We start from the raw sequence: 26,429 nt of genomic DNA on the forward strand, positions 1-26,429 counted from the left end.
CAGTTGTTGCATTGATATTGTCCTCACAGCATAAATTGTGAGAGGTTAGTTAGTATTTTGTAGGAAGAAGCTTCATTCAGTGGAATTCAGAGGGTCCTTGGCTCTTAACAAGTTTATGTTGTGACTCACAGAAGCTCAAACTTCGCATTTGGATCACAATGAAAGAGCTCTCACTCATCACATGAGAAGTTCATCCTACAAATATTCATATGTTAAGCTCCTGTTAAGCTGCTGTTGTCTTTTGGTGTTAATGTCATTAAGGAGCACCCACGAGAAGAAGCTTTAAAAGGCTAAAACAAATAGATAAATGTAATTATCCTGCTCTTAAAATTATATATTTAAGTCTTTGTTTTATTTTAAATGTAATATTTAAAAAGGGCCACTTTAGTGAAATTTCAGCAATAGTTCTGTCACCTGCTGGTTCTTGCACTTGGTTGGTAAAGATAATATGCAATATATATTTGGCAATTATTTTTTGGGGGAAAATACAGACAAGTGGGTGTAGAGGTTATCTTATTGATTCAACTTACAACACAGCAACCCACCCATTCTCTCCTCCTCTGTCTGTCTCTTTTGTTGTGGTTGCTGCTGATGGTTTAGCCCACAAAGCCAGTCATTGCTGTCACGCTGCCATAGCAACCAGGAAATACTCACGGCCGTCAGTGGAGTAGTGTGTAAATGTGCGTGTGTGTGTGTGTGTGTGTGTTGGGGGATAGAGAGCAGAACGTGGCGACTGGGAGTCCAGACGGATCACAACAACAGAAGGGACTGATTTTCACCTTTGCCTTCAATTCTACGATTTCCACGCTTCATCTTCCACCAGGCTTGTGAGTGACAGAGCAGTGTCTGTATAGATCATGTAATATGTTTTTGTATTAATGTGTGGCTGTTGAGCAAGTGTGACCCAAAGAATGTGAATGTATCTGGTGTGTGAAGATGGTCAGTAAGTGCAACTCTAGGTTCAGTGAGTGAAGTTATATGTATGTGGAGAGAACTCAAGAACACTTAGCAGTAAGCAGCAATATGTGTCTGTGGACTCCTGCAGTAACAGCTGGCTCAGAGATGGCTGCCAGCACCGCAGCCACGACTCTCCTGCCTCCAGTGAAGAGCGTGGTGGTGTATAGGAATGGAGACCCCTTCTACAATGGACGGAGGTTTGTGGTCAACCAGCGACAGGTAGCCACCATGGAGGCCTTTCTGAATGAAGTGACCCAGAGCATCGGTGCTTCACTTGCCATCAGGACTCTGTACACCCCCAGACAGGGCCACAGGGTCTCAGACCTCCAGGACCTTCAGACAGGAGCCCAGTATGTTGCTGCTGGCTTTGAAAGGTTCAAGAAACTGGAGTGAGTACAAAAGCCATTTACTGCACTGATATTAAGGCTCATTTTAATGTACAGTTCCTCTAATAGGAGGTTGAATGATGAAAAATGAATTTAGAATAAATACTTTTTGGTGTTTTGAAAAGAAATGAAGAGTTGTTGGAAGGTTTTTCTTTATCATGTCCGTTGTCATGTATAGTTACCTGAACACAGGAGCGAAAAAGCTGCCCGCTGCCCGTGAAGAAACCCAGGTAGGCTTTTATTTTCTCATGTGGACAGCTTGCTTTTAATGCCAACAGCACAGTCCAGCACTCATTAATCCCAGTCTAACCAGGAGGAATGCACCAGGCCGCACTGTACTCATATCAAGTTAATCCATTTGAACTCCTGCCAAGTCAAATATGAAAATGACTGCAGGATTTTCCATTACAGAGACAAGCTGATATTTGCCTATAAATGTGACGATACTTTGTTATGTTAGCATTAGTTAGATTAGATGCACTTTGTGTGTGTGTGCACAGGTCACCCTTTGTACGTACCCTCCCACTGTTGTCACTGGTTGTCATGTAAATTACCGGAAACAATGGGCTAATGATTGTGCTGTCCATCAAACAGTCACTCAGGCCTTGCAGGGTGCCCTTTTAAGGCTCCTGTGTGACATTAGATTCCGTAATTACAGCTGGATATCGTCAGAGATCAGAAATGCAGAGAGTATATCAGAGGTTGTGACTGTTTTCAACAAGAAAGTTCTCTGAATGACTCTGAACTCAACTCTTTTCTCTTTAGCTGTTTGAATTGAAACATTCTGTACACTGAAAGGCAGGCAGGGCATAGTGATGATGATGATGGCAGTATTATGCAGGCAGAAGCTCTATTAACATTCACACAAAAATCATTTCAAAGCAACACACTCAGAGCCACTCATGCTGTCAAGTGCTCGCTTTGTATTCTTACCAGCTGGCAGGGGTGACCGCTTGGTTTTTCAGACACAGAGTTTGCTCTTAAGCCATCGGTGTTACTTTTCTGAAAAACATAAAAAAGGAGTGGAGAGTAATTGTGTGTGCCTTGGGTGTCTGCCATTTGGGAAGCTGAGTCTTTGGTACATGCCTGTGTTGTGGTTGCTATGGAGAAATGCAGGAAGTGTGTCTGTATGTGAGTTGTGTGTGATCCCGCTGGTGAAACAAAGAGTTGTGCTTCCACACAGTGTTATCAGGGCTATGTGCATGTTTGGGCAGGCCTAATGCTCATATCCACTGCCCCACGCCTCCTCCTCTGCTCAGAGACACTGTAAATGCATTAAATGTCTGCCACTTCAAAGTAAAAACAATAAGGGAAGATTATCAATATCTGGTTTGTTCTGAGTTGATTGATTTAGTCCAGCTACGTTATCAGAGGCAGAGACACGAACATTGGCTTCAGATTTCATTGATATGGGACGACATGGGTAACAGCTTTGGAGGACCCCTCAGATCAGACACGGCGTATGGATGTGCCATTGGAGAAGTCTTTGAGTGACGTTGGTTTCCATGGCTACAGCACTTGAGCTGACATGAGCAGAATAGTTAGTCAGTCATTACACATTCGGGATAACTGCTTTTACTGTGATGGACATGCAGTGTAATTGATGTGCGGGACATGGATGACGTAAAACTGATGAGGGAATTTTCAATATTGCTGAGAAAATTATAACATGATGTTTCGCAGTACCATGCATCTGATGTTCTGAATGTCTTCTGCAGGCCAAATTAACCCAGAGACCCAATGTCTCAGCCAAATGGAGGAAGTTTATACCTGTACCTTGCATTATACAGTGAGTTGGACATACTACATGCAGTCATACACACATAATTATCCTTAGTACATTTAGATACATTTTTTGAATGCACTATGAAAAATGCATTTCAAGGTTCAACCAAAGCTACTGTAATTTGAGGCTTCAGTAGTCTGACTTAGTCAAATTAAATGGGTATCTTCCAAATTTGCTCTGTTTTTAGTACAATTTTCGGTCGGTCGGACAGTCCGCCACTTTGGTCTAGATTGAGGTATCTCACACTACTGAACAGATTGAGATGCGAAATTTTGTACAGACACTCGGGTCAAAGCTTTCACTTGTCCTGTGAAAAATCTCAACATACTACATCGATTGGCACAAATTTCGGTACAGATAGTCATGGTTACCAGAGGATAAATCCTACTGACTTTGGTGATCTCCTGACTTTCCCTCTGATGCATATTTCCACAGAACAAAGATGGTAGATTTTTTTTCCCCATCTCTTACATTGGAATAACATTAGGAAAGGATCTTGTCATGAACAATATAGACAGGAGGAACAATTACACCAATCAGCTTACATATGGGCATGTATTACTTAAGTATTATTTAAGACAGAATTTTAAAAATATTTTTAAAAATGTGAACCTATCCTTTCTGTTCAGTGTTTTCCGTAATGGAGATCTCCTGTGTCCACCATTCCGATTCATCATTCCTCGCAGCATGCGGCAAGACCTGGAGCAGATCCTGAGTCTGGTCACAGAGAAGGTCAGCTTACGAACCGGAGCTGTACGCAGGTCAGTGACACTGACACATAGTCACATACATGTACACCCTGTGGAATATAAATAGAGAGAGAAATCTGGTAAATATCTCCCTAACCCCTGTGCTTTATCAGGTTGTGCTCTTTGGAAGGAGTGACTGTGTCCTCAGCTGTTGAGCTGGAGACTGGTCACTGCTATGTTGCCGTGGGAACCGAGAGGTTCAAGAAACTTCCATATGTGGAGCTGTTGGTCTCAAAAGCTACACAGAGGTATTGTTATGCAAGGTCCTCTGTGAGTGTGTGTAAAGCTGTGTGTATGTGCATCTGTGCTGGCTATTCTGCTTTCTAAAATAAAATAATGATTGTCAGACAAGAGAGAAGGTGAACAAAAAAAATACTGCGCACTTTCTTCACATTCCAGTGGTTTTCTTTATTTTGTAGATATTACCCAGGAAAGAGAAGGCTGTTAAGGAGAAATGAGGTACTGTCAGTTAATACTGTAATTTGCTCACTTTACTTTCATGTCTTAAAATACAGTCTTAGCATTATTACTCTGCAGCCTGAAGTTCATTTGCAACATGTCAGGTCTGAGTGACAGCTGTCTTCTATGTGTCTTATGTGTTTCTCTTAGAACAGGAAAGCAGGACGTGGTCCAGAAGACCAGTACAGTGACTCAGCTCTCCTCGACTCCCCAGAGGTGAAAAAACAGTCCTCCACTGTCTTCTATTCATACTACAAGAGCTATATTGGGACTGTTATTTTGTTTGGTATATATTGCCTAACAGTCAATATACCAGCAGTATGACAAACTGTGCAGAGGGTATTTTAATGTAATACATTATACATGAATTGACTTTTATTCAGTTATATCCCATGAATTTCAGTCAGATGGTCGGAGGGTGAAGTCGACAGGAGATGAAGCTGCAGCTCCAGCAGCCACACAGCAGAGGAGCAGGAGAGAAGGAGAAGACAAGACCTCTGCCTTCTTCGCCAGGCCGGTCAAGATCCGCAACAACAGACGACAGCCAAGACCACCCCTCAGCAATGGAACTGGTTAGGACCCCCAACTTTCTACATCTAATTCTAAATCTAAATTCTTCACATTCACAATAAGTGTAATTAATTTTGTGTCAATCATCGTAGCAGCAGCAGCAGCTTTTTGATTTCTGTTTATTACAGTCCAGCCCAGCGTGTTTAAAAGAGCAGCACGGAAAAGAAGAGAGGAGGTACGAGGGGCCGAGGAGGTGCACGAGGATGAAAACACAGCGATAGAGCTTCCTGTTGACCAGGTTAGCTTTACTATCCTCTCGGTTTCCTTTCAGCCTCACAACTGCATAGAACAATGCTATAATTAAATATTAAAATATCACTGAAGCACGTAAATTTATTGCTGAAAATATATGTTTACAGCAGAGGTAAATCTGTCTCTCATTCTCTGTCTAAAGAGAGTTGCAGAAATAGTGGAGGATGAGGAACTAAACAACCAAAATGATCCTGTGCACAACACACAGCAGGTAGGCATAAATATAACAATTTTTCATGTGAATCTGGTGGCTCCGAATCAAAGTGAAGAAATAGGAAAAAACACCATCTGTCACATTCATTCATTCTTATGTACGGTGTAGGGCAATCTTTCTACATAACGGACAGACATTGAGGGTATAATTTAGAAAATGATGGATTCCAGAAAATGGATCCGTGATGGTCTGGATGAGAAATGAATTCATGTATGAATGCATTATGGTGCCCTTTCCTAGAATACAGTTGATAGTTAAAATATGAGTGATGTGACATATTTTCAAAAACGGCAACAGTCCATAAATTCCTGTGTTCTAATGCACAAACAGCCAATGTATTTTTCTCATTTGTGTACAAAGTGCAGTTATTTATTCATTGTCACAAACACATATGATACTGTATTCTGCATGTGGGAAAAAAACACATTAAAACTTCTTCTCAAGAGACATGCACAAATTAAAAATAGTGAGCAGCACAATGAGGGAGAACACCCACACAAACATTTGCATAATTATAATACATTTGTTCTAATAAAAAGGTTCAGTTTTCTCTTTGTGTATAAATGGGATCAGAATGTAATATACTATATCCTGTAAAAGGCACCTCCATCTGAGCAAGATGGTGTGAAACAGGAGGAAAATTCTGCTAGGACTGAGGGTTCTGCTGCGGAAACACTGGTACAGTACACACACACTACCAACTGCATATAACAATTTGTCGTAGCTTATATTCAGTAGTACTTGGACACAAAAATATAGTTGGCAATCAATGTGTGTCTTATTTCAAAAGGAGCCTGAGCTGAAGCAGACATTTTTAAAGTCAAGACCTTCGTCATCCACCTCTCAGGCAAAGAACAGGGAAGAAAAGGCAAGTTTACCCACCTCACATCATAAAACATGCATGGCAAGTTCTTGGCATCCCCATAACCAGGCCCAATGAAAGTGTGTGTTTGATTGCTTCTTCTTTTACACTGTTTTAATAATTTGCTCTAACAGAAGAGGCCACAGGACGCCCCATCGATTACAGTAGAACAGAACCATCATCAGGAGGACTGGTGAGCTCAGAAAAATCATCATCATAACAGTTTCACTACAGCCACGGGCACAGCAGATAACCCGGCGATTACTGCTTCTACAATGACCTATGCGGCTAATTGAAAGTTTGATTATATTGGTAGTACTTGGTACTTTACTACTACCAATTACTTTGGTAATGAGCCAAGTAACAACATTAACTTATGTTGTAAGAGTCAAAAATGTGAACAGGCTCAGACAAAAGAAGAACAAACACTACAGGAGATGAACACACTCACATGCAAATCATAAGCTCAAGTAAACCAAACTCAAAAATGATCACACAGTCAAAACAACACTTTTCTGACATTATAAGCTGCCCAAAGGTAATGTTTGTTGTATTGTACACCTGTTTTACTTGGAAAATTCTGATACAGATATTGTGTAGATGTTCAATGATGCAATTTATTCCTTATATATGTACATAAGAAACAATATTTTGGGACATTTTAAGCCTAAATTTATTTTGATTTGCAGGGATCAGTGATGGAGATCATAATGCAAAGAGTTGTGTTTTGCCAACAATTTAATAATAAAATATCAGACATCACAAGCTGAATAGATGCAACGATAACAAAGTCATCTGTACAGTGTTTGGTGTCAGTTAAATAATGTGACAATAAAAATATATATTACTATGTACATTACTGTTCTTCTTCATTACTGAAATCTGTACAACTTGTTCAGACATGTTTACAGTGCATGCAACAAGGTCACTGAATGTTAACAACTAAGTCCTTGTTACTCTTCACTCACAAAGAACTTTAGAAAATAACAGTGGTATATCTACCTCAGTAATACATCATGTATACAAGGCAGCAGGGGAAGAAGGAGGAGGAGAAGAAGTATAATATAAGTAAATGAAAAACAGCTGTATGCTCAAACTAACAGCAATTTGTCCTCTCCTGTGTCCTGCTTTTCCCCAAACACACACCACAGCGGACAGAAGGCAGCTGCAGTAAAATGCCACTGTAAAACCAGGAGGTTGGATCTAATTGGTCCATTTCAAACCCCAGCCCGTTTGTATGTGGTCTCTATAGCATTTATGCAGATGCCAGTCACATGGCTGGGCAGCAGAGTGCTTAAAAGTAAAAGTTAACAACCACCAACTTCTATGCAAGCGCCATAAATCTAGTCTAGCCTTGAGGTGAACCCTGCATGAACCCACTTCCCCTTCAACTTGGTGTAAGAGTTTCTGGACAGGTCTTTTGAAGCTCACGCTGAGTTCATTTAGGCACAATTCTCCCACCAGAACCGTTGCTCTAAGGAGTTGCTGTCTGAATCTTAATTGCCCCCTCTAGTCCTGCTCCAACTCTGCTTTGGTCTTCTTTCCTGCCCTGCTAAGGAATCACTTGAAGGCACAGGAGAATTTGCTTTAATCCTGATCTCCGTTAGTGTACCACCTGAGTCATATTCTGTGTCCCAGTGTCTTTGTCATCAATGGAGCTTATACCACAGAGAGTGATGCCAGCCATGGTAAGGAACATTCCCGCTACATCCCCTGCAGAGAGTTAGGTGTGTGGGGGAAGATATGAAAGAAAATGAAAGTTAAAAAAAGCACACCCTAAAAGACAGAACACAACCAGTACAGTGTTTTTGAAAGGAGACGAGAAAGGCACAGGAGGGAATTAAATGCTCCATAATGCCTTGGCATGCCAGTAAAGTAATGTCTTGCTTATGTAACATTGCTGAATCGTTCCCTGAAATCTCTGAATGTGTGCCAGTAGTCTAATGTTTGATCCTGAAGCTTGTAGCATCCTCGATTTGTCCTTGTGGGTATCACTTGCTGTGCCGCTGCTCTGGTACTGAAAAGCAAGCTAATGTATGTGCATCACGAAAATGAGTCACTTACGTTTGCCTCCAAACTCTTCACCCAGTAACTTGCCAGTGAGCAGAGTGCAAAGAAAGGTGAGAGAGTTGGCCACAGGAACAGCAAGCGATAACTCTGGATAAGAAAAGTGGGGAAAATTGGATATAGTATTTGCTAACAAATGAACATAAAAACCTGTGTGTCCTGCTATGCACAGATGATGCCAATCTCTGCACAAAATGGAAAATGACCAGAAGAGTAAGTTGTGCTCTTAATGAAGAATAATTTGTTTACATATAACCCAGTTCCAACGAGACCCATGTTTGTAAATCGATAGTTCACCTGCACCATAGGCCTTTTTCACATTTTGACATGTTATAGCAGGAAAAGCACAGATGAAAATCATACAATTGTAATGATGGCTGAGTTCCATTTAGTGGCTTCAATTTCAGGTATTGGCATTGTGCATGCTGGCTCACTGTCACACTGTCATGAATTACTGGGACACATGAATACCACAGAGCCAATATTACTGTTACTGTTATTCGTAACGCCTAATAACAGTAACGTTTCTACCATGACAAATCATGTCTGCTGTGAAACAGGCCTACTGCACAAATAAGGTGTGGTGCAGAGTGGTTCCCTCCTGCTTTCTCCCACAATGAAAGTTATGCAGCATGTAGAGTTAACATTTTAGTACTAGTTTATAAAAATGTTCATAAGTTTATCTCATAAAGAGCAGCTATTCTAAAATGCATCTGTCTCTTTAAAAAGTATCAATAAAATGTGTGACTTCTGGGTGGGCAAGCAGCACATACACCTGAGCATATGGGCTGAGTGACAGAGCCTTGTCCCAGCAGACATTTTGGTTTGGCATAGCAGGAAAAGCACAGGTGTAAATAATAACATTAATGATGGCTGCATTGCATTTATGTTGGCCACTTCCAGGCCTCTAGGATTATGCCTGCTGGCACACTTAATGTAACTACTGAGCTATCATTAATGTTGTTAGCTACACCTGTGCTCTGCATGCATTGATGAGTTAAAATAGCAGCTGTGAAAAGGTCTATTAACTTGTGTTACAACTGAACTCATTCTTCCCTGTAGAGGCTACCATCAGACAGTGACGATGTTGATTTCGAAGTGTGTGTCTCACCTGTGGTGGAAAGTGTATAATAATAGACCAAAGAGCCACTCTGGTTCAGAAGAAATGGCACCAGGTACTGGGCAGAAACATAAGGAAGGAGGATCAATTGAAACCAATTGTAAGGAAAGGTAATAACTTCAAACATCCACACTGGCAAACAAGAACGAATCTCAGGATTTACCTTGAGGTTTAGGAAAAGAAACTTGACCTCAGCCAATAGCTGTGAGACTCTGTTGGTCTTTGTCACATTTTCTATTCCCGTTGTGCCTCTCTTCAGGAAAGGGTTAGTGCAGCCCCACAGTACTGACACCAGCAGCAGACTCAGTAGCTCCACTGCAACACAGGACAATCACCTCATATTCTACTTATATATGCTGCTAATATTGTTATACAATCCATCTGTTTAACAATGACCAAGACCCGACAAAAACAAGGCAAACAGCAGAATAGTGCAGGTAGCACCTGAGCTATAAATACCGGTTGTTGCCGCTGATCATTTTTAGCTAGCTTACTTCCTTAGCATTAGCTCTATGATATTAGTTATATTTGGGTTGCTTCTGTGTTATTCGTGCTAAATATGAAGCAGATACTTAAGAATATATATTCGACCTCAAAATACAAAAGCAATCTTTAAAATATTGTCGTGATTTGAGAGGATAAATTAGCCACTTACCTACGGTCACCATCGTAATGTAAATAGTAACTGTGAAGTCGCGTTCAAGACTCTTCTTCAGCTCAGTTACTAGTGAACATTATTTAAATGGCCAGATTAATAAACACTTTCAAACCTATTTATTCATTAAAGTTATCCCAGGACTTAAAATGAATTAAAACGAAATCCAAGCACCGAACGATCTTTTGGACGACAGTCTCACTTGTAAACTGCAGGGTTTTGCAACCTTTCTTGCCATCTTGAATGCAGCTCCGGGTTTTTTCCAATGTTATGGTATCAAAGGGTACCAGCTGAGGGCGCAATAACTTGTTCAAAAATAACTCAACAATACCGTATTTAGGATTCTGCAACATTCACCTCACTCTTTTGTTTTCTTGTTTCATTTGCTCACTCTAAGCCTCTGAGGTTTCATATGACTTTAAACTTCCTTTCAACTTCATATTATTTCATCCTCTGTACAAATGACAGACAGGTCAGCCGCAATTAGAAATATTACTTTTTATTTAAAGAACCACAAACATACAAATACAGGGAGCAACAAAAATAAAGTGCAAAATCCTTTGGTGTCAAACTAAAAAGAATTTACATCAGCATGTTAGGCTGATACCCAGATGTTTCACAAAATATCTCTGTGGTCTCTTTGTTATACAACATTTAAAAAAACTGACAGACATTTTCTAGATTTCTTAAAAACTAATCTGAGTGAATCTGTGACCAGAAGACAAAGACAGTATAATGCAAGGTTAACCAGATTTAAGGAATAGGGTGAGTACTAACTGACACTAAATGGGACAACTGACTGAATCATCCCAATGCCCTAGCTCCCAACTTGATGCAATTCTGTAAACATGAACCCCCTTACTACCACATACAGAAAAAATAAAGAGTAATCAGAGAATCGATTACTCCATCTCAAACACAATATGTCCTGAGAACACTTTTTTACAGGCGCTACTGGCAAAATGGGACACCTTATATTTTGATGTAAAAAAAAAAAAGAGAGAGAAATTGAAGAGTTTAAATAATTTCAACATTTTAATGTCTTCAAATAATGAAAATACAACAACACAATTAAGATACGTATGTGAAATATTAAGTTTAAGTTGTAAGTGTTTTAGGTTATTTATTTATTATTTTAAAAATATTTATATATTTAGTATCTATCAAAATACATGATAGGAGAACAAGTAAAGTAGCTAGGAATAGCTAGCTAGAGCTTATATTGGTGTGGTAATATTTTCTAAGTAGACTAGCTAAAGCACAGCTATGCTAGCTCTTCTTAACTTAGTTCCAGCAAGTTAGCTGATAACTTATTTAAGAGAAATTATATTTGATCCAGTTTAGAAAATTGATTTCTCTCAAGACAGCATGTATTTCGTGATCCTGAAAAACATTTTTTCCTGTCAAAATGACTAATAGCAGTGACACATTTTGACAGTAAGCAACTGGCCAAATGCGACACCATCAAAATGTACATTTTTCAAAAGGGTGAAAGGAGTATAGAATTGATTCATAGTAATTTTGATACACAATTACATCCCATTAAAAATGTATTGGAATAAAATAGTGAGTATTTGTTTTTAAATTTTTTAGAAACTTAACCATTACCAAACCATTTTTGTATCAATATTCTGTCATTTCACTTTCCATTGTGATTTTGGAATCACTGTCACTGCACGTGATGTTACCCCCACTTATATGACGTCATATTCATGTGACCTTTGGGTCATTTTGTGTATTCCTTGAAAAGATATGCATTGCAAAGCTTAACGGCCCCAATTTGTCAGGTGTCCCAATTTAACAATACTCACCCTACTGTAAAATCTGCAATATCAATATATTTTCCTCAAACATACTGGCATCCATTTCACACTGAGTTAGCTTCTTTCATACTGTGTTTGTTTTCTCTGAAGTTTATACTAATTCTACATCTACTCATGAACCTATGTGGTCCTCTTTAATACAGAAATGTACACACTTAAGATAAATGTTGTCAAGCCAATACAGTCTTTGGTACACATTATCTTCCTTGAATTTAGTAGTGATGGGACATCTGCAAATAGTACAAACAGTAAGAAACTTAAGGCATCTATACTCTGAACACTGTAGCCAAAAAGCAATTCTTCACAGGAAAGTTTCAGTTTTCTGTCATGCAACATCCTTCATGCAATCTGTTGTGTCTGTTTACAATACCATTTTGTTCATGCTGTATATTTTGTACACCAAAAGGACATCTTGTTATCCATGTAGTCACTAGCAGTGGCTCAGTTAATGGAGACTGACAGTGACAACACTATCGTCACAGATTGAGTTTCCACAGGATTCAGTCAGGACACAGTATGTGGTCATGGACGAAGGCAACACATCAGTCAATGCCTGTTGTGAGACTAGACCACATGCTATGTGTTTCCTAACGATGGAGCGTCATGTATGGTGACCACAGTGGGTCCACTGGTGGTGCTGAACTGCAATATGTGGTTTTCCTCCACACTGTTCAGCTCCGCTCTGGGCAGCCGGAAGCCGTTCCCTGAGGCTGGGTTTGAATTGGTGATGCTGCCCGACACAGAGCTGACCCCCATGGTGCTCAGCGGCATGCTGCTCTGAATTGTGGATTGTGACATCTTTGCACGGGGTTTAGAGCCACCACTGGCTCCCAGGACTCTGGATACATGTGTCCGCCTGGCAACGATTAAACTATGATGTTAAAAAATACTCTCACTTCACTCACATACCATATAGTAGGCTATTATTTAGCAAATGAGCATGTGATGTGTATCCATAAGGTGTACTCAACAGTTACATAGAAATATGGCAGATATTCCTTCTAATCTAATTTTGCTTGTAGGCCTATTACTTCAACCACCAAAGGTACCAGGCACAGTAGTAATAAAATGACAAAAAGAAGACAAATAAGAAAGAAAATAATGAATAACTGAACCCATTCTTCTACTCATTCATTTACGCCTAAGTTCAAACCTTTTGGGCTTATTTCCTCATAAAATGAAGCCTTGTCTACATATGACTTCTCATCATTCCATGTCTCATATCAAGTTCAATATGTCTATTAGTTGTGAGCAGTTTACCCAAAGTGATTTTCCCTTCTTGAACAGTTTCATTTTTAATAACTTTAAGATGCCTGCAAGAGCAAAGAAAAACTATTTATTGTAGAAAAGTAAGAAAAAATGTATCAAATTTTGTGTAGAAGACATATGTTTTTAAATTCTCTCTATCGCGTTCATTATCTTGTGACCCCTCAGATTTATGGTGGGCTACAACCCCTTGGGTAAGACCCCCATTCTATACTACTTTATACTTCTACAGAAAGATAATACTGTATGTGGTAATACTGGATAGTTTTACCTCTAAAATGATTCAAATAATAATCTAAGAAGGTAACAACATGGGACTGTGAACTGTAAGAACATGGGGCTGTGAGTAGTCACAAGCTATAAAGGCTGTAAACTGTAAGAACATGCTGATATACGTGATTGTTTGTCTACACAATTTCACAGACAGAGCCTGATAAAAAGGTTAAAAGCAGCAGCCGGTGTCTGGTCCTCCTTTTAAAGTGGATACAAAAAGCAATAGATTGTTTCACCGCTTGTGACATTCACTATGCAGGAATTGTCTTGTCAGACAGGAATGAGGCCCTACCTGTTGTACGTCTTCAGGATGATCAGGAGAATGGCGAGAATGATTATGATACCTATGACAATGATGGCGATCATCGCCCCAGAACCTGAGAGACACAGAGAGAGGAGGAATGAGAGATTAACATGTTGAATAGTTGTTTTTCATTAAAAATTAGCATGTTACATTTTACACATTTCCCTGTCTCCATGCGGTGGCACTTATTTTGTGTATCCTCCAGAAGTAGTGTGTAGTAGCTTGGCAACGGCATCACTCACAGGCAAACAGAATGTGGCAAATATTTCCTCTTAAATGCATAGATGCCACTCCTGTACAAACCATCTAGATTAGGCCGCATGACTAAATAGGTTGTTATTTATGAGGCTTGGCTAATCATATCATATTTGTTTGGATTTTAATCTCTGCCATAGGGGACACTCTAAGATCTGATGGTGTCCACAACAAACACCTCATTCATGGGTGAGTTTTATTGATATCCAATGTGGATGCTGGCCAAACTACATGCCATCTTGGACAGTGTCTCCCACCCACTCCATGACGTGCTGGACAAAGGACTACCTTCAGCGGAAGACTAATTTCCCCAAAATGCACCACAGAGTGCCACAGGAAGTCATTCCTGCCTGTGGCCATCAAACTCTTTAACTCCTCCCTCTAAGTGTCAGTCTATATGACCCTAAGTCACTAAACTGGACATTGGATCATTAACATCACTGCAATACTTGAAATATTGTGCAATATTCTCTGTTTAATACTCTGTGCAATATACTCTGTTTTCAGTTTAAATTTGATATTTATTCATACTTCTATTACTGCTGTGCAATATCCACCGTCTCATAATCATCTTAATAAGCTACACTTAACTTGACAGAACTCATTATTGCACTATTACTTATTATTTATATTATTACATTGTATTATACTGTACATGTTTATCAACCTCTAAATCCACTTGGTACTTAAACTTATTTTAGCTTTTATACTTATATCCACTTTGAACTTAATTTATCTTACCTGTATTATAGTGTATTATATTTTGATTTGCTTAGTACTTCTTCTATTCCTGTGTGCACTGACGTGATAGTGAGCAGCTGTAACAAAAGAGTTTACCCTCGGGGATCAATAAAGTTTTTGTTCTGATTCTGAAGTCGACAAAGAGGGCGAAACTCTGCACACAATGCAGACACACACACACACACACACACATACACTTGCGATATCCTTACTCTGGATGAGTACTTGTTCTTTGGACTTTGTGGTGTTGGTTGTGTTTGACGGAACTGTAGTGTTGGTCACAGGTGAGACAGTTGAGGCTTGCATCTTCAGCAATAACCTGCACAGAAAAACAAAAATATGTGAGGGAAATATTTTTCCAGGATAAAACCGATCACAATCATACTACAGATTAAGCGAGGAGATAAGAATAGATTGAGGAAAGAATATGGAGATTTGAAGATTAAAGCAGAGGGAGTGGAACCACTGCATGAATGTTGTATAGAAACCACAGGAATGAGGATCCTCACCAGTACACTGTGTAGGAAGTACTAATCAGTGCCGACTTTCCTACCACGGGACTGATGTGCTGACCAGATTACAGCTATCATTAAGATCTTTTTAAGTACAGTTTATACTGTACACTTTTAAAAAAAATCAAAGCAGAACATGTGTTAATGCCTACATCAATCATCGTGCATGCAATGACAAACCTGTTTCCATACGACTGACCTTAAACTGATTGCAAAGATGTAATTGAACAACTTTGAGTTTGCTCTTTCTTAGCTGACTTTAAGATCACACAACAGGTCCCCACATCATTGTCATGTCTGCTAAAGCATTACAAAAACATTTGTGGTTTTAGTGTATATATCAGACAGACTGATGCAAGCCAGGACAAACCATGTTTCAAGTGTCCAATTATGATTGAAGCAATAAGTTCATAGGTTGTTAAAAGGGATAAATTATTTTCCGGCGTAGTTTAAAAAGAATGTCTGGCAATATTTTATTTTTCTGCCCCATATTTTGACACTTTTTTCTCATTGTCAACAAATCCCATGAAAAGACCAAAACCAACAATGAATTGATCATACTAATGTATTCTGTTTGTAGCCAAAGCCTAATATAACTTATTCCTCTGTGCCATAGACCTCCATTGTTGTCCAAAAAACATTAAAAACATCAGTGAGCCACACTGTTGCTCTGGGTGACATGTTCTTTCATTACCATGAAAACGGGCACTGTGTTTTATTTTAAATTAATACCACATACATATCTTAACAGAAAAATTGCAGGTGCAATAAGGCAGCACATTCTCCTTAAAAATGTATCTTAAATTTAGTCATACTGTTCGAATAATGCCTATAATGGAAATTAATCATGTCCTAATATAAATATGTAGTGATTTGTGATCTCAGTCATGACTCATTTAATCATGCAACATCAACAATGCATATTCTCAGATGTTGTGTTGCTTCAGGCAGACATTCAGGGCAGCTTCATTATGTTTTCATAGATCTTAACACACTGTAATCTTGATCTAATGTACTGTGTCGCAATTGTTTTGTGTCATGCGAAGATCCTCTGTCATTTAAGAGAATCCCTGATAGTGTTCAGGTAACAATCCACACACAGCTGTAGGTCAGGGCTGTCCCCTATAACTGATACTTCCCCTGAGTCTGGATGCTACGAATTCGCATGCTCAGAAACTCATGCAAACTTCACATAAAACACATTACACTTGGGGTCACGCCTTTGTTTTAAAAATGTCACTTGCACTTCAGTTTCCACCTCTACCACACTAGAGCCGTACAAGTGTAATCATGGGAGTTCCTCATCTTCTTTTCACGTAGTGTGACGTAAAACAAAGGGTAGATAATGAGTCATTCAAGCGTGACTCAGCAATGTGGTCGTTAATTAGAAAAGCTGCCATCATCATCATGATCATCTTTAATTATATCACCTGATTTGTCACCCCAGAATACAAAAGAATTGTGGATTCTATCCAAAAGCATCTTTCTTTACAATTTGTGTGTGGTCAGTCATCTTTTGTGCTTATTCACTTTCGTTTCAATGCTTCAATGACTAATCCTTAAATAACCCATTGTGTTAACATTATTTTGTTAAACTGTCAGTGAAATGACAGGCTTTACAATTGTGTTGGATGTCTCCTTTTGGAAATAACTTTTTTAATTATAGGAGACAGATGGAGAAAGAGGCATTACATTAAAACATTGTTACAATTAAGACATGAGTTAAGAGTGACATTGAGAGCAGCTGCTTCAAGTGGACAAATTTTGCATCAGCTATAAAAAGTTGGAAACCCTGGCCAAAGGAAGAGCAGCCCCAGACACATCCATCCCTCACTGTCTTTTTTTCTCTAAGTTTGATTCTTTTGATATTCAAATTCACAAGAAAGTATGCAAAACCTTTACTTCTATAGCATCACTGCCTGTGAAGAAACCACTGAACATGATAAAGTTTATGAACAAGGCAGAATAAAAGATTACAAACTTCACTGTTACAGTTCATGTAGCTGGTGCTGTTACAAAGAACCTGTTATTATAAATGAATGGCTGATGAAAGATAAGTGGACACACTTTCTCTTTTACACACACTTTCAAAGAATAGTTCATAATTTTCAATAATACAAAATACGGAAAATATGATTATACGAAGACTGATACCACTCTCACGTCAGTACGGTAAATGTGAAGCTATAGCTAGCAGCCGGGTAGCTTAGCTTAGCACAAAGACTGAAAACAGGGGGAAACAGCTTGCCTGGCACTGTCCGAAGATAACAAAATCTGCCTACCAGCACCTCTAAAGCGCAGTAATAGATACAATATATCTTGTTTATTGACTCCAAAGAAAAACCAAAGCATTAAAATGACAATTTGCTGTTTTATGCTAGGTTTTGAGTATTTCTTGGCTAGGAGGAGTAACTTCCTGGAATCTCCGCTGGTTGCCTGGCAACTGCTCCCGTGAATTGTTAAAGCTTTAGTTTTTGTTCAGATGAAACAAATGAGATATAGCGTGTTAGTTAATGAGCTTCAAAGGTGCTGGTAGGCAGATTTTGTTACCTTCAGACAGAGCCAGGCTAGCTGTTTCCCTTTGTTCCCAGTCTTTATGCAAAGCTAAGACAACCAGCTGCTCGCTCCAGCTACATGTTTACCAGACAAATATGTGAGTTGTATTGATCTTCTCATCTAACTCCCAAAATATCAAACAGTTATTCTAAAAACATTATTTCCTTCATTCCATATATGTTTTTTTAATTAAGGTTATGTTGTAAGAGTTTGCTTTTTAATATAAATTTTCACTCAAAATGTACCTTGTAACAACTTCAGTTCACAGAGGTTATGAGATTACATTCTTGGCTCCTTTTTGTATGATATCTGGATACTGTGTTTCAGCATGTAATGTATGGACAAATACAGTGGATTGTGTACATAGCCTTAATCATTAATGAAGCGTAAAAGTTTACATTTCGCATCCAAGCTGTGCGTATCCTGGAGGCATTGTGAAAGGACCATTTTACAACCCCATGCATGTGACACAATGTACAGAGACAAAGAGCACTTTCCTGTGATATGGTAATAAGATTTGTAGAAAATATTCCACAAACTAGGACTTTGACTCTTTCTCACTGAGATGTGATGAAAAACCGAACCAGAATTTTAATTACAGGCTGACACTTGGAAGTAGTACTCGATACTTGTGTACACTGTACGTCTTATCCAGCTTCCTGCTCAACTGCAAACATTGCACAGCCAACTCTCCCAGTATTGACATACTATTGAGCGTCGAGATTAGTAGTGACATATATCATGTTGCTCTTTGCAGTGGTGACAGCTTCTGATAAGTGGATAAGTGATCATATGCTGTGTAAGGTTGGTAACACCACTGTTTTGGTAACATGGTGGAGGATTCAGTATGCAGCTGATGTTGGCAAGGTTATGTAACTAACAGTCAAGTCAATTTTATTTATACAGCCCAAAATCTAAAATCACAAATTTGCCTTAAAGGGCTTTGCACAATATGGACAGTAAATTATGTATTTTTATTTATACCTATATTTACAGTACAGTTATCAGATATTTAAACCTGAATTTGTAGTCACTGTCAGTTGTTTACAGTAAATGTACAGCAAATATGAATATATAAAGCCTGAGGTTTAACAGGCTGAATGTAGCATTTAAACATAAAATCCAAACAAACACAGAGATGGATGCAGGAATAAAACAAACCAACAAGAAAACGAACAAAACATGATAAGACATCAATTTACTACATAAAGGGCACCTGATTCACTTTTGTACAGACAAAAGGGACTTTGTACCCTTGTGCTGATAACTTTACGTGCACAAGATACATAATGTTCACAATATTAGAATTCTGGTGGACAATATTGTACCTTTTTTTTATATTTATGGCAGTAAAGACCAGTACCGCTGGGACAATACTTGATCATCTTGTCGCACGGTCAGCAGCATGTCTCATGAAGAGAGGTGCAGTTAATTTGCTGATTGATAAACAGTTTTCTTCTTATAACAAAAAGGTATATATGATCATATTAGAAATGTTCCTTGTTACTACAAGAACGTTTTTATCATTACTTCTGCCAAACCTTTGGTGATGTATAACAGGATGACAGAACAAGCTATCCCATAAGGAAAAAAAAACACCCAAAGCCAGCTGGAAACTATCAAGCTAATATGAGCTTGACTTTGAGCTGCTCATCTCATGTTTTGTGTGCCGGAGCAGTAGCAGTGCTGCCTCTGCAGAGGGCATCACTGCTGTCTCCAAACAAAAACTATATTGGCCAGTGCAACACGATTCTGCCAGGGATTATGTGTACCAGCTTTTATCAAGAAGAGGTGAGGGCATGATTGGAGTAAGCAAACGAGAGAGAGATAGTCTTTATTGTACCAAGAGGGATATTTGTTTTCACAGCCTGAGTGTGTTCTAGCAAAACTCAGTTATTAAAAACTTCATTATCTGTCAACATGAAACTGCTGCAGTAGGACACAGTTATTGTAACTAAGACAAAATGTTGACCTAAATATTTGATTAATTCCTTGATTGAACCACTCTGGATAGAAAATCACCAGCCTCTTCATGGTATGTACAGAGATGGATTAGCATTGCAAACTGCAGCCCTGGCAGAGCCATGTGCCAGAGGGTGTGTCAACTCTCACAGAATGGGGTGTGCCGACAGAGGTGGGTAATACATGTGTGACATAGGTCACGTAATGATCGGAAGAGCCTTCAGCTGAGGAAACACCTTCAGTTAACAAACCTCATACTCCAATATGCGACTAACCCTTGTACTGCTCACCACCCTACATCCTGCATCCTACCTGACTTCATGACTTCAACTGGACTTCCTGGAATAAACAACTTGTGCCTGGTGCTGCTTAGTTAGCACAAACCGTGATTGCCCTGAGCAGCACACGTTGCCAAAAGTGTTACACATGAACATAAGCTAATTAATACATTCTTGAAAGATATTCCTTTTAAGCATGTAGTTAAAAGAGAATTGGCTCACTTCATTGGCTAACTACATTTTAACACAAAATGTTTCCGCTGCATTCAACCCCCTCCTAGATGTTAGGGGAGGCGAGGTGGGCATCTATCTACATCTGTATAACGTACAAAGACATTTTTTTTGCTCCACATTAACATTAGTGGAAAACTATGTGAAAGATGACTAGAAAGAATTGCTGCCGGTTGCCAATTGATTTTGCTCTTCACATTCGTTCAAATTTCAAATTCAGTAAAATCTGACCTGGCACAACCAGCCAAAAGAAAACACTTGTTTGGACACACAGACCTCTGAGAAAATCCCACATGTATAATAGCACTTCACCAGATCACAAATGATTTTGAAGAAAGACAAGCTGTGTGGTTTGCAGTTACCTATAAGACAGAAGTAGATACTTTTATGATTTCTTAAAGGGAATAGTTTGACGTGTAAAAATGCCGATTTGGGGGGTTATGTGTCTGACTATTTCTTGGCTGGGAGCAGTAACTTCCTGGTGTCTCCAGCCCACAAATAGTCCAGCAAATAACCCCTCGTAAAACACTGAACTCTTGTTTTTACATGTTTTTTTTATGGATTAAACAAAGAGAAATAACGTGTTGATTAGTGAGCTTTAGAGATGCTGGTAGGCGTATTTTGTTACTTTTGGACAGAGCCAGACTAGCCAGTCCTTATTGCTAAGCTAAGCTATACAAACCGGCTACTCGCTGTAACTTTATATTTACCACACAGATTTGAGAGTAGTAATAATCTTCTCATCTATCTCTTCCAGAAAGCGAATAAGCATGTTTCCCAAAATGTCGAACTATTCAACCACACAGCACAGAATCACATCAACTGCTACATAGCTAGGGAGGGTACTAACCAAACAGTATAATCAACTGATCAACTTAGTTAGCCACAGATTGGAAATGCCATAAGCAATAAACATACATCCTTTATTGTTACGATAACAGAAGGGAAATTCAAATGTGAGTGCCAGTAAAGGCCAGTGGTGGAGGACAATGGCAGGAAATAGAAAAGACAATGGCAGAAACAAATTGTTAAAATCCACGTGAACATTTCAACTTTGACTGTACACAAAAATGCAGATTTGGACCCAGGATCTTCTTCCTGTGATGTAATAGTACTCATCACTAGCCTGCTTCTGCTAACTACAGTCAAAGATATCATCAATATGCAGAATAGAAGATACTTTTTATGTTTTTAGGCAAAGGAATTTGTAACTACAACTAATCATATCCCTTTGTTCTGACATCAATATCTACTTCCTCATTGGGGAGGAAGTAGATATTGGTCTTCTTCTTGCTGTAACAATAGTTTGTTTGTTGTTCCACAAATTGCAGTTATTCGCTCATACTGCAGATTCAATGTCCTTTCTTCCACCCTCAGTAAATAAATCATTTATTGCTCTGTTCAGAGAGCGGACCCTCAAAGCAGAACAGGAACAATTTAGTTTCCTCTTTTTTTATATGAGGAAAAACCAGACGAAGCTGATGACTGGCTCGACTTTTTCCCCTCTACACGTGTTCGTCCACACATCGGGTATAACACAGGCTTCGCACACACATTCATAAACACATTCAAAGTATGACCTTCATCAAATGACGGTCGGAGTCAATATTTGAGCAGTCAATTTGAAGCAGGTTAATAAGACACAGGTGGAGGTATTAGTTCATCTTTCCCTGGAAGAGCAGGCATACAGTCACAGCAGAGAGGTCATCTGTATCACGTCAGATGTAAATTTCCCATGTTATTTGTTTTCCAGCTGTCACACTAAAGAGGGATTGAACTATGACTTTTATCGATCTCCATCAGTTGCCAAGGGATTTGGAACAGCACTGACAGGTCTTTGGCACAGTGTACAGTGGCCTGTTATTCACGTAAATGATGGAGTGACATCAGAGATTTAAAAACTAGCTAATTAAAAAGATGTGTGTAGTAAAGAGGTAATATTTGATGACTGTGTTTCAGCTCATAGTGTATAGTTAAGTCATAGTTGAACTTGACGTGTAGTAGTGAAAGCACAGGCTGCATTGTCCCTGAAATATCTACAAATCATGAAGGGACTTTTTCCCTTCATGATTTGTACATGTACATTTCAATGTGCAACGATCATCTGAGTACCAAACTGGGTTATAAAAAGTATGATTTTTAGGACCAAATAATTATATTAAAAAATCACACAACAGGGTTAAGACGGAAGAAGAAAACTATTTTCATTGAGGGTGCAGTGGGGTTACACAACAGCTTCTTAGCTCACAATGTATTGTTTGTGCGTTTATGAAAATGATATTTATAGAAAGGCAACAAAAATAAAAGTGCTGTGGTGTGATGGCCAGTCATTGTCTAAACTGGCTGAGTTAGAAAGCGTCTGCACAAAAGACTGGAATAAAATGGATGGTGTTCACTGACATTTACCATTGTGTCACAAGGACACAAGACTGGAGTGAAGTGGTTTTGTGATCAGGGATTTTGAATGCATTTATAGACCTGATGGGGTCTGATTAATCCCCTTTAATATAGATATTAGTGTGACAGAAACCTGCTCAAATTGTCTGGGTTTTAATTTTCCAGTAGGATATTCTGATTTCCCATGAGTATTATAATCCAATAATAGGACTAATCCTTTAAATACCACATTAAATGACTAACATCATGTTAGTCAGAATAAAGTTATGTAGTAGAGCTGGGTTTCCTTTTGAGTTGCCCTTCTCATTGTAATGCATTTAAAACCCCCATTTTCCAATTAGCATTTGATAAAAAAGATTTCTACTTTTCATGTAGAGTTTAGCATCCTGCTCATTTCAAGTAAAAGGTGCAGATTGAGACTCTTTCGCATTGTATTTTTTTATCTAAAAGTTTGTTTGCTGGTATGTACAGTATGCTTTCTAAGGCTGGATAATAAAGCATATCTTCAAACAATGTTTATCGGAGTTGAAAATGTTAACAAAAGAAAGTACATACAATAGCACTCTGCTTATCATCTACAGAGCCAGCCAGAAGATCATTTTCTTTTTCATGTGAATATCTGTTCATTTCAGCTTCTTAGGTTGGGTAGTTTGTGATCTAGCCTCATTCAAACTGCATTCATATAGTCATAATTTCATAGTTAAAATGAATGGATATTATATTGTTTAACATTGATGGAGTGAAAAGCCTTTTGATTGTATTTTGCACTCTAATATACTTTTATGTTTTTTTATGCTCTTTTGGGGGCTAAATTTGTCTTTTCACATTTGTCTTTTAACTCTTACGTCAACTTTTCAAACAGAAACACCTACTGTAGACCTGATGAAAAAATTAAAACTTATACATACTGTGTAAAATGATCCAAAGTCTAATTTTAGCCTAATTTCAACTTAAGCTGGTTAGGTGCAGCTGGTATGCAAACATAGTCATTAACCTTTACAGGAATGAGTGCAGCCTGATTTAATGAGCGAAGAGAGAAAAGTAAAAACACACTAGAAGAACAGGTAAACTTTTTATTCTTAGAACTACACAGATAACCCCCCTGATCAACTGCAAATGATGATGTTTAAAAAGGTCCAAAATGCTGAATGCATCATCATCATGCCTCACATTATATGAGAACTAACACGGGTGAGCTCTGAATTAGTGCAGCAGTACTGTACAAACGCAGTCATATTTTCCTACAACGTAGCAGCAAGTAATGAGATGATAAGTAGAGGTGTCAGTCACTAATCAATAAGAGATACACAGGCAGATAGTGCTGGGAGCTATCTCAGATGTAAATCCGTGTCGTTCCAGTGGATTTCTTTGAAATGTGAGCTATTCTCTTTCACCTGAGACTCACCTGCTGTCCCGCCATGTTGTCTGGGAGAATCCACACACACACACACACACACACTGGCACAATCACAGTGCACACACACACACACACACACACACACACACACAAAAGACTGACGAGAAGGAGTCAAAAAGCAGTGATTTGTCTTGTGACTTACCTAACCGTCTCCTCTTTGATGTCAGTCCGAGCCTTCTCCAGATGGGAGCCTGAGCAGTGCAGAACTCCCTCCCTCAGCTGACTGAGGGGGGCATAGTCCACTGGTGGAGGGTTGACAGTCACAGCAGGTCTGGGGAGATAAACACGAGCGAGTGTGTGAGCTACTCTAAGAGAGGAATATAAGTCCCAGGTGCTGCTAAAGCGACAGTCCCACAGGAACAAACAGACAGGACAGAGACAAACAAAGGCATCAAAGAGTTTAAAAAGCAGAGATGCCTCTATGTGTGCGGTTTCTGTGGGAATCAGTGTTTATGTGAAGAGGAGGAGGAGAGTGAAGAGGAGGAGGAGGCTCCACGCTTGCTCACTTGTTGCTCTAGAGCTGCTCCTCGCTGGGAGTAATAATCTCAGGCAGCTGGTTTTTCAGGTCTTACTGCCTGGCCCTTAGGCGTGCTGTGGCCACTGATCAACAAGCTCGGCTCCTCTCCAGAGTTTGTCTGCTCTGCTTGGCTCTCACCATCAGATCTGCTGTGTCTCACAGGACATGAGCTGCAGAGGGTGGGGCTCTGTGCATTTTGTCAAAGAAGATGACAATAAGTCAAAAACAACATCTCATATACTAGAATCCAGGATATATGTTGAATACATGTATGCATGCGTGAGTGTGTGTGTGTGTGTGCGCCTTTTTTTGTCTCTTCATGTAGTGGTCAATGAACAAAAAAATATCAAATCATTACTCCTTATTTATGGAGCATAATAAGACTGCATGTATGTGCATGTTTTGTGTGAGTGTGTAGACAAAGTATGTGGTTTCAGAACTTAGCACAAATCCATTCATCTTTGCACGAACACGTTTTATGTATGTAGTTGAAAATTAATTAATGTGAATTACAATACTTGTCCAAAGGGTGCTGGGTGTGTTTGAAGAAAAGATATAGTATGCAACAGCCTTTTCTTTTATTATATGACAATGAGCTCCGTTTTAACACTTGGCAATATCTGTGTGAAAGTTGTCCACTAAACAGGAAAAATGTTTTTGCTGGCAATGATCTTCCCCACTGTCCTATTATCTGTCTTACTGTTATTGTAGGACACAAGCTCCTGTAACACCCCCCGTCATGGTAGTCTTTCCCAAACAAGTTGTCAGGATCTCGCCTCATGTTACCTCCACAGGATGGGTGGTGCCCTCGACTATAAAGCAAGTCAGTGTTGTGCCTTTGTGAGAAAGTGTAACTAAACTTCTTTTGTGCAGACACACATTGTTCTGCTTCACCCAATGGCCTGCAAACGTGCACAATGCTGGTGTCCCCATGTCCCTACGTTCAGCTTTGGTGGAAGACCATTACATAAGTCTGAAAGCTGGAGATCAAGTCTCATAGAGAAGACGTCTTTCAAAATGGCATCCCGGCATTGTATTGGTGTCAGTTCAGTACAAATGGTTTAAACACCTTGTGTGCAAAAATGTATTTGATTTTACTGAAGGGGAAAAAGCAGTTGGATCATCATTTGTTAATTAGGCTACTTACTTAGAATTAGAATAGGTGAAGAAAAATGAATACTATCTAAAACTTACAAATATGTCATGTTTTTATTTGGTTTGTATGTCAGAATGTTCTCATGTTCCTCCTGAGTTGTCTAATTGTGTAAGTCTGTCTGTTACATCAAATTTTTCTTTCGTTGGGTAGCTTAGTATAAAAGAAAATACTGCCCAGTATATATGCTTTGACAGTTTCCCACATAAGGATTGTATTCACATTTTCATTTGTCAGAATGAAGACCTCAGTGTCCTTTTATTGAACTCCTTATCTGAAAGTAAAGACAGGGTCTGGTCTCAATAGTTTGTCAGTTTTCCTATTACGTCCAGTTGTAATGTAAAAGTACTGTGACCATAGTCTGAAATAATTATACTATGGTATTTTGAATATACAATCTATGAGGTATGAGGTTTGTGTCTACCAGAAAATAATTAATTCTTGTATATAGCTTGTGGACTGATACAATGATATTCCCTACCTGTTGGGTTAAATGCTCTCTAGATGTCTACAAGCTTCAAGATGTTTTCAACAAGACTTGCTCTGTGAGGCTGTGCTTAGGCACAGCGGCTAACTGTTAGCATGCTAACCACATCCATGAAGCTAACATGTCAGTGACTGTGCTAACATGCTGATGCTAAGCAGGTGTATTCTTTACCATGATCAC

General features: G+C 39.0%; 3 protein-coding genes across 5 annotated transcripts; 1 reads left to right on the forward strand and 2 right to left on the reverse strand.

Annotated features, from left to right (window-relative positions):
* The first annotated feature begins 93 nt into the window (after window positions 1-93).
* Window positions 94-7,089, forward strand: dcdc2b (doublecortin domain containing 2B). Of its 3 annotated transcripts, XM_044167755.1 has the most exons (15): window positions 94-827; window positions 1,046-1,346; window positions 1,522-1,573; window positions 3,062-3,132; window positions 3,759-3,890; window positions 3,992-4,126; window positions 4,298-4,337; window positions 4,488-4,553; window positions 4,741-4,909; window positions 5,036-5,145; window positions 5,302-5,370; window positions 5,974-6,051; window positions 6,164-6,241; window positions 6,370-6,428; window positions 6,925-7,089. In XM_044167755.1, exons 2-15 carry the CDS (start codon window positions 1,063-1,065, stop codon window positions 6,932-6,934), a joined length of 1,353 nt encoding a protein of 450 aa, XP_044023690.1. In that variant the 5' UTR covers window positions 94-827; window positions 1,046-1,062; the 3' UTR covers window positions 6,935-7,089. The 3 variants fall into 3 exon arrangements, 2 of the variants coding, with proteins under 2 accessions (XP_044023690.1, XP_044023689.1); XR_006374675.1 differs by having other exon boundaries at window positions 6,164-6,428; XM_044167754.1 differs by having other exon boundaries at window positions 6,164-7,089.
* Window positions 6,956-10,320, reverse strand: tmem234 (transmembrane protein 234). The gene is made up of 5 exons (XM_044167763.1): window positions 10,078-10,320; window positions 9,586-9,737; window positions 9,414-9,480; window positions 8,300-8,392; window positions 6,956-7,948 (listed from the first exon to the last, which is right to left on the reverse strand). The coding sequence occupies exons 1-5, from the start codon at window positions 10,088-10,090 to the stop codon at window positions 7,839-7,841; spliced, it is 435 nt and encodes a 144-aa protein (XP_044023698.1). The 5' UTR covers window positions 10,091-10,320; the 3' UTR covers window positions 6,956-7,838.
* Window positions 10,321-10,560: 240 nt separating this feature from the next.
* LOC122862340 (non-compact myelin associated protein) lies at window positions 10,561-24,741 on the reverse strand. The gene is made up of 5 exons (XM_044167762.1): window positions 24,599-24,741; window positions 24,235-24,363; window positions 14,952-15,058; window positions 13,732-13,816; window positions 10,561-12,756 (listed from the first exon to the last, which is right to left on the reverse strand). The coding sequence occupies exons 3-5, from the start codon at window positions 15,043-15,045 to the stop codon at window positions 12,477-12,479; spliced, it is 459 nt and encodes a 152-aa protein (XP_044023697.1). The 5' UTR covers window positions 15,046-15,058; window positions 24,235-24,363; window positions 24,599-24,741; the 3' UTR covers window positions 10,561-12,476.
* Between the last annotated feature and the right edge of the window lie 1,688 nt (window positions 24,742-26,429).

Source organism: Siniperca chuatsi, linkage group LG15, assembly GCF_020085105.1.
Source record: "Siniperca chuatsi isolate FFG_IHB_CAS linkage group LG15, ASM2008510v1, whole genome shotgun sequence".
In the NCBI taxonomy this organism is placed as follows: Eukaryota; Metazoa; Chordata; class Actinopteri; order Centrarchiformes; family Sinipercidae; genus Siniperca; species Siniperca chuatsi.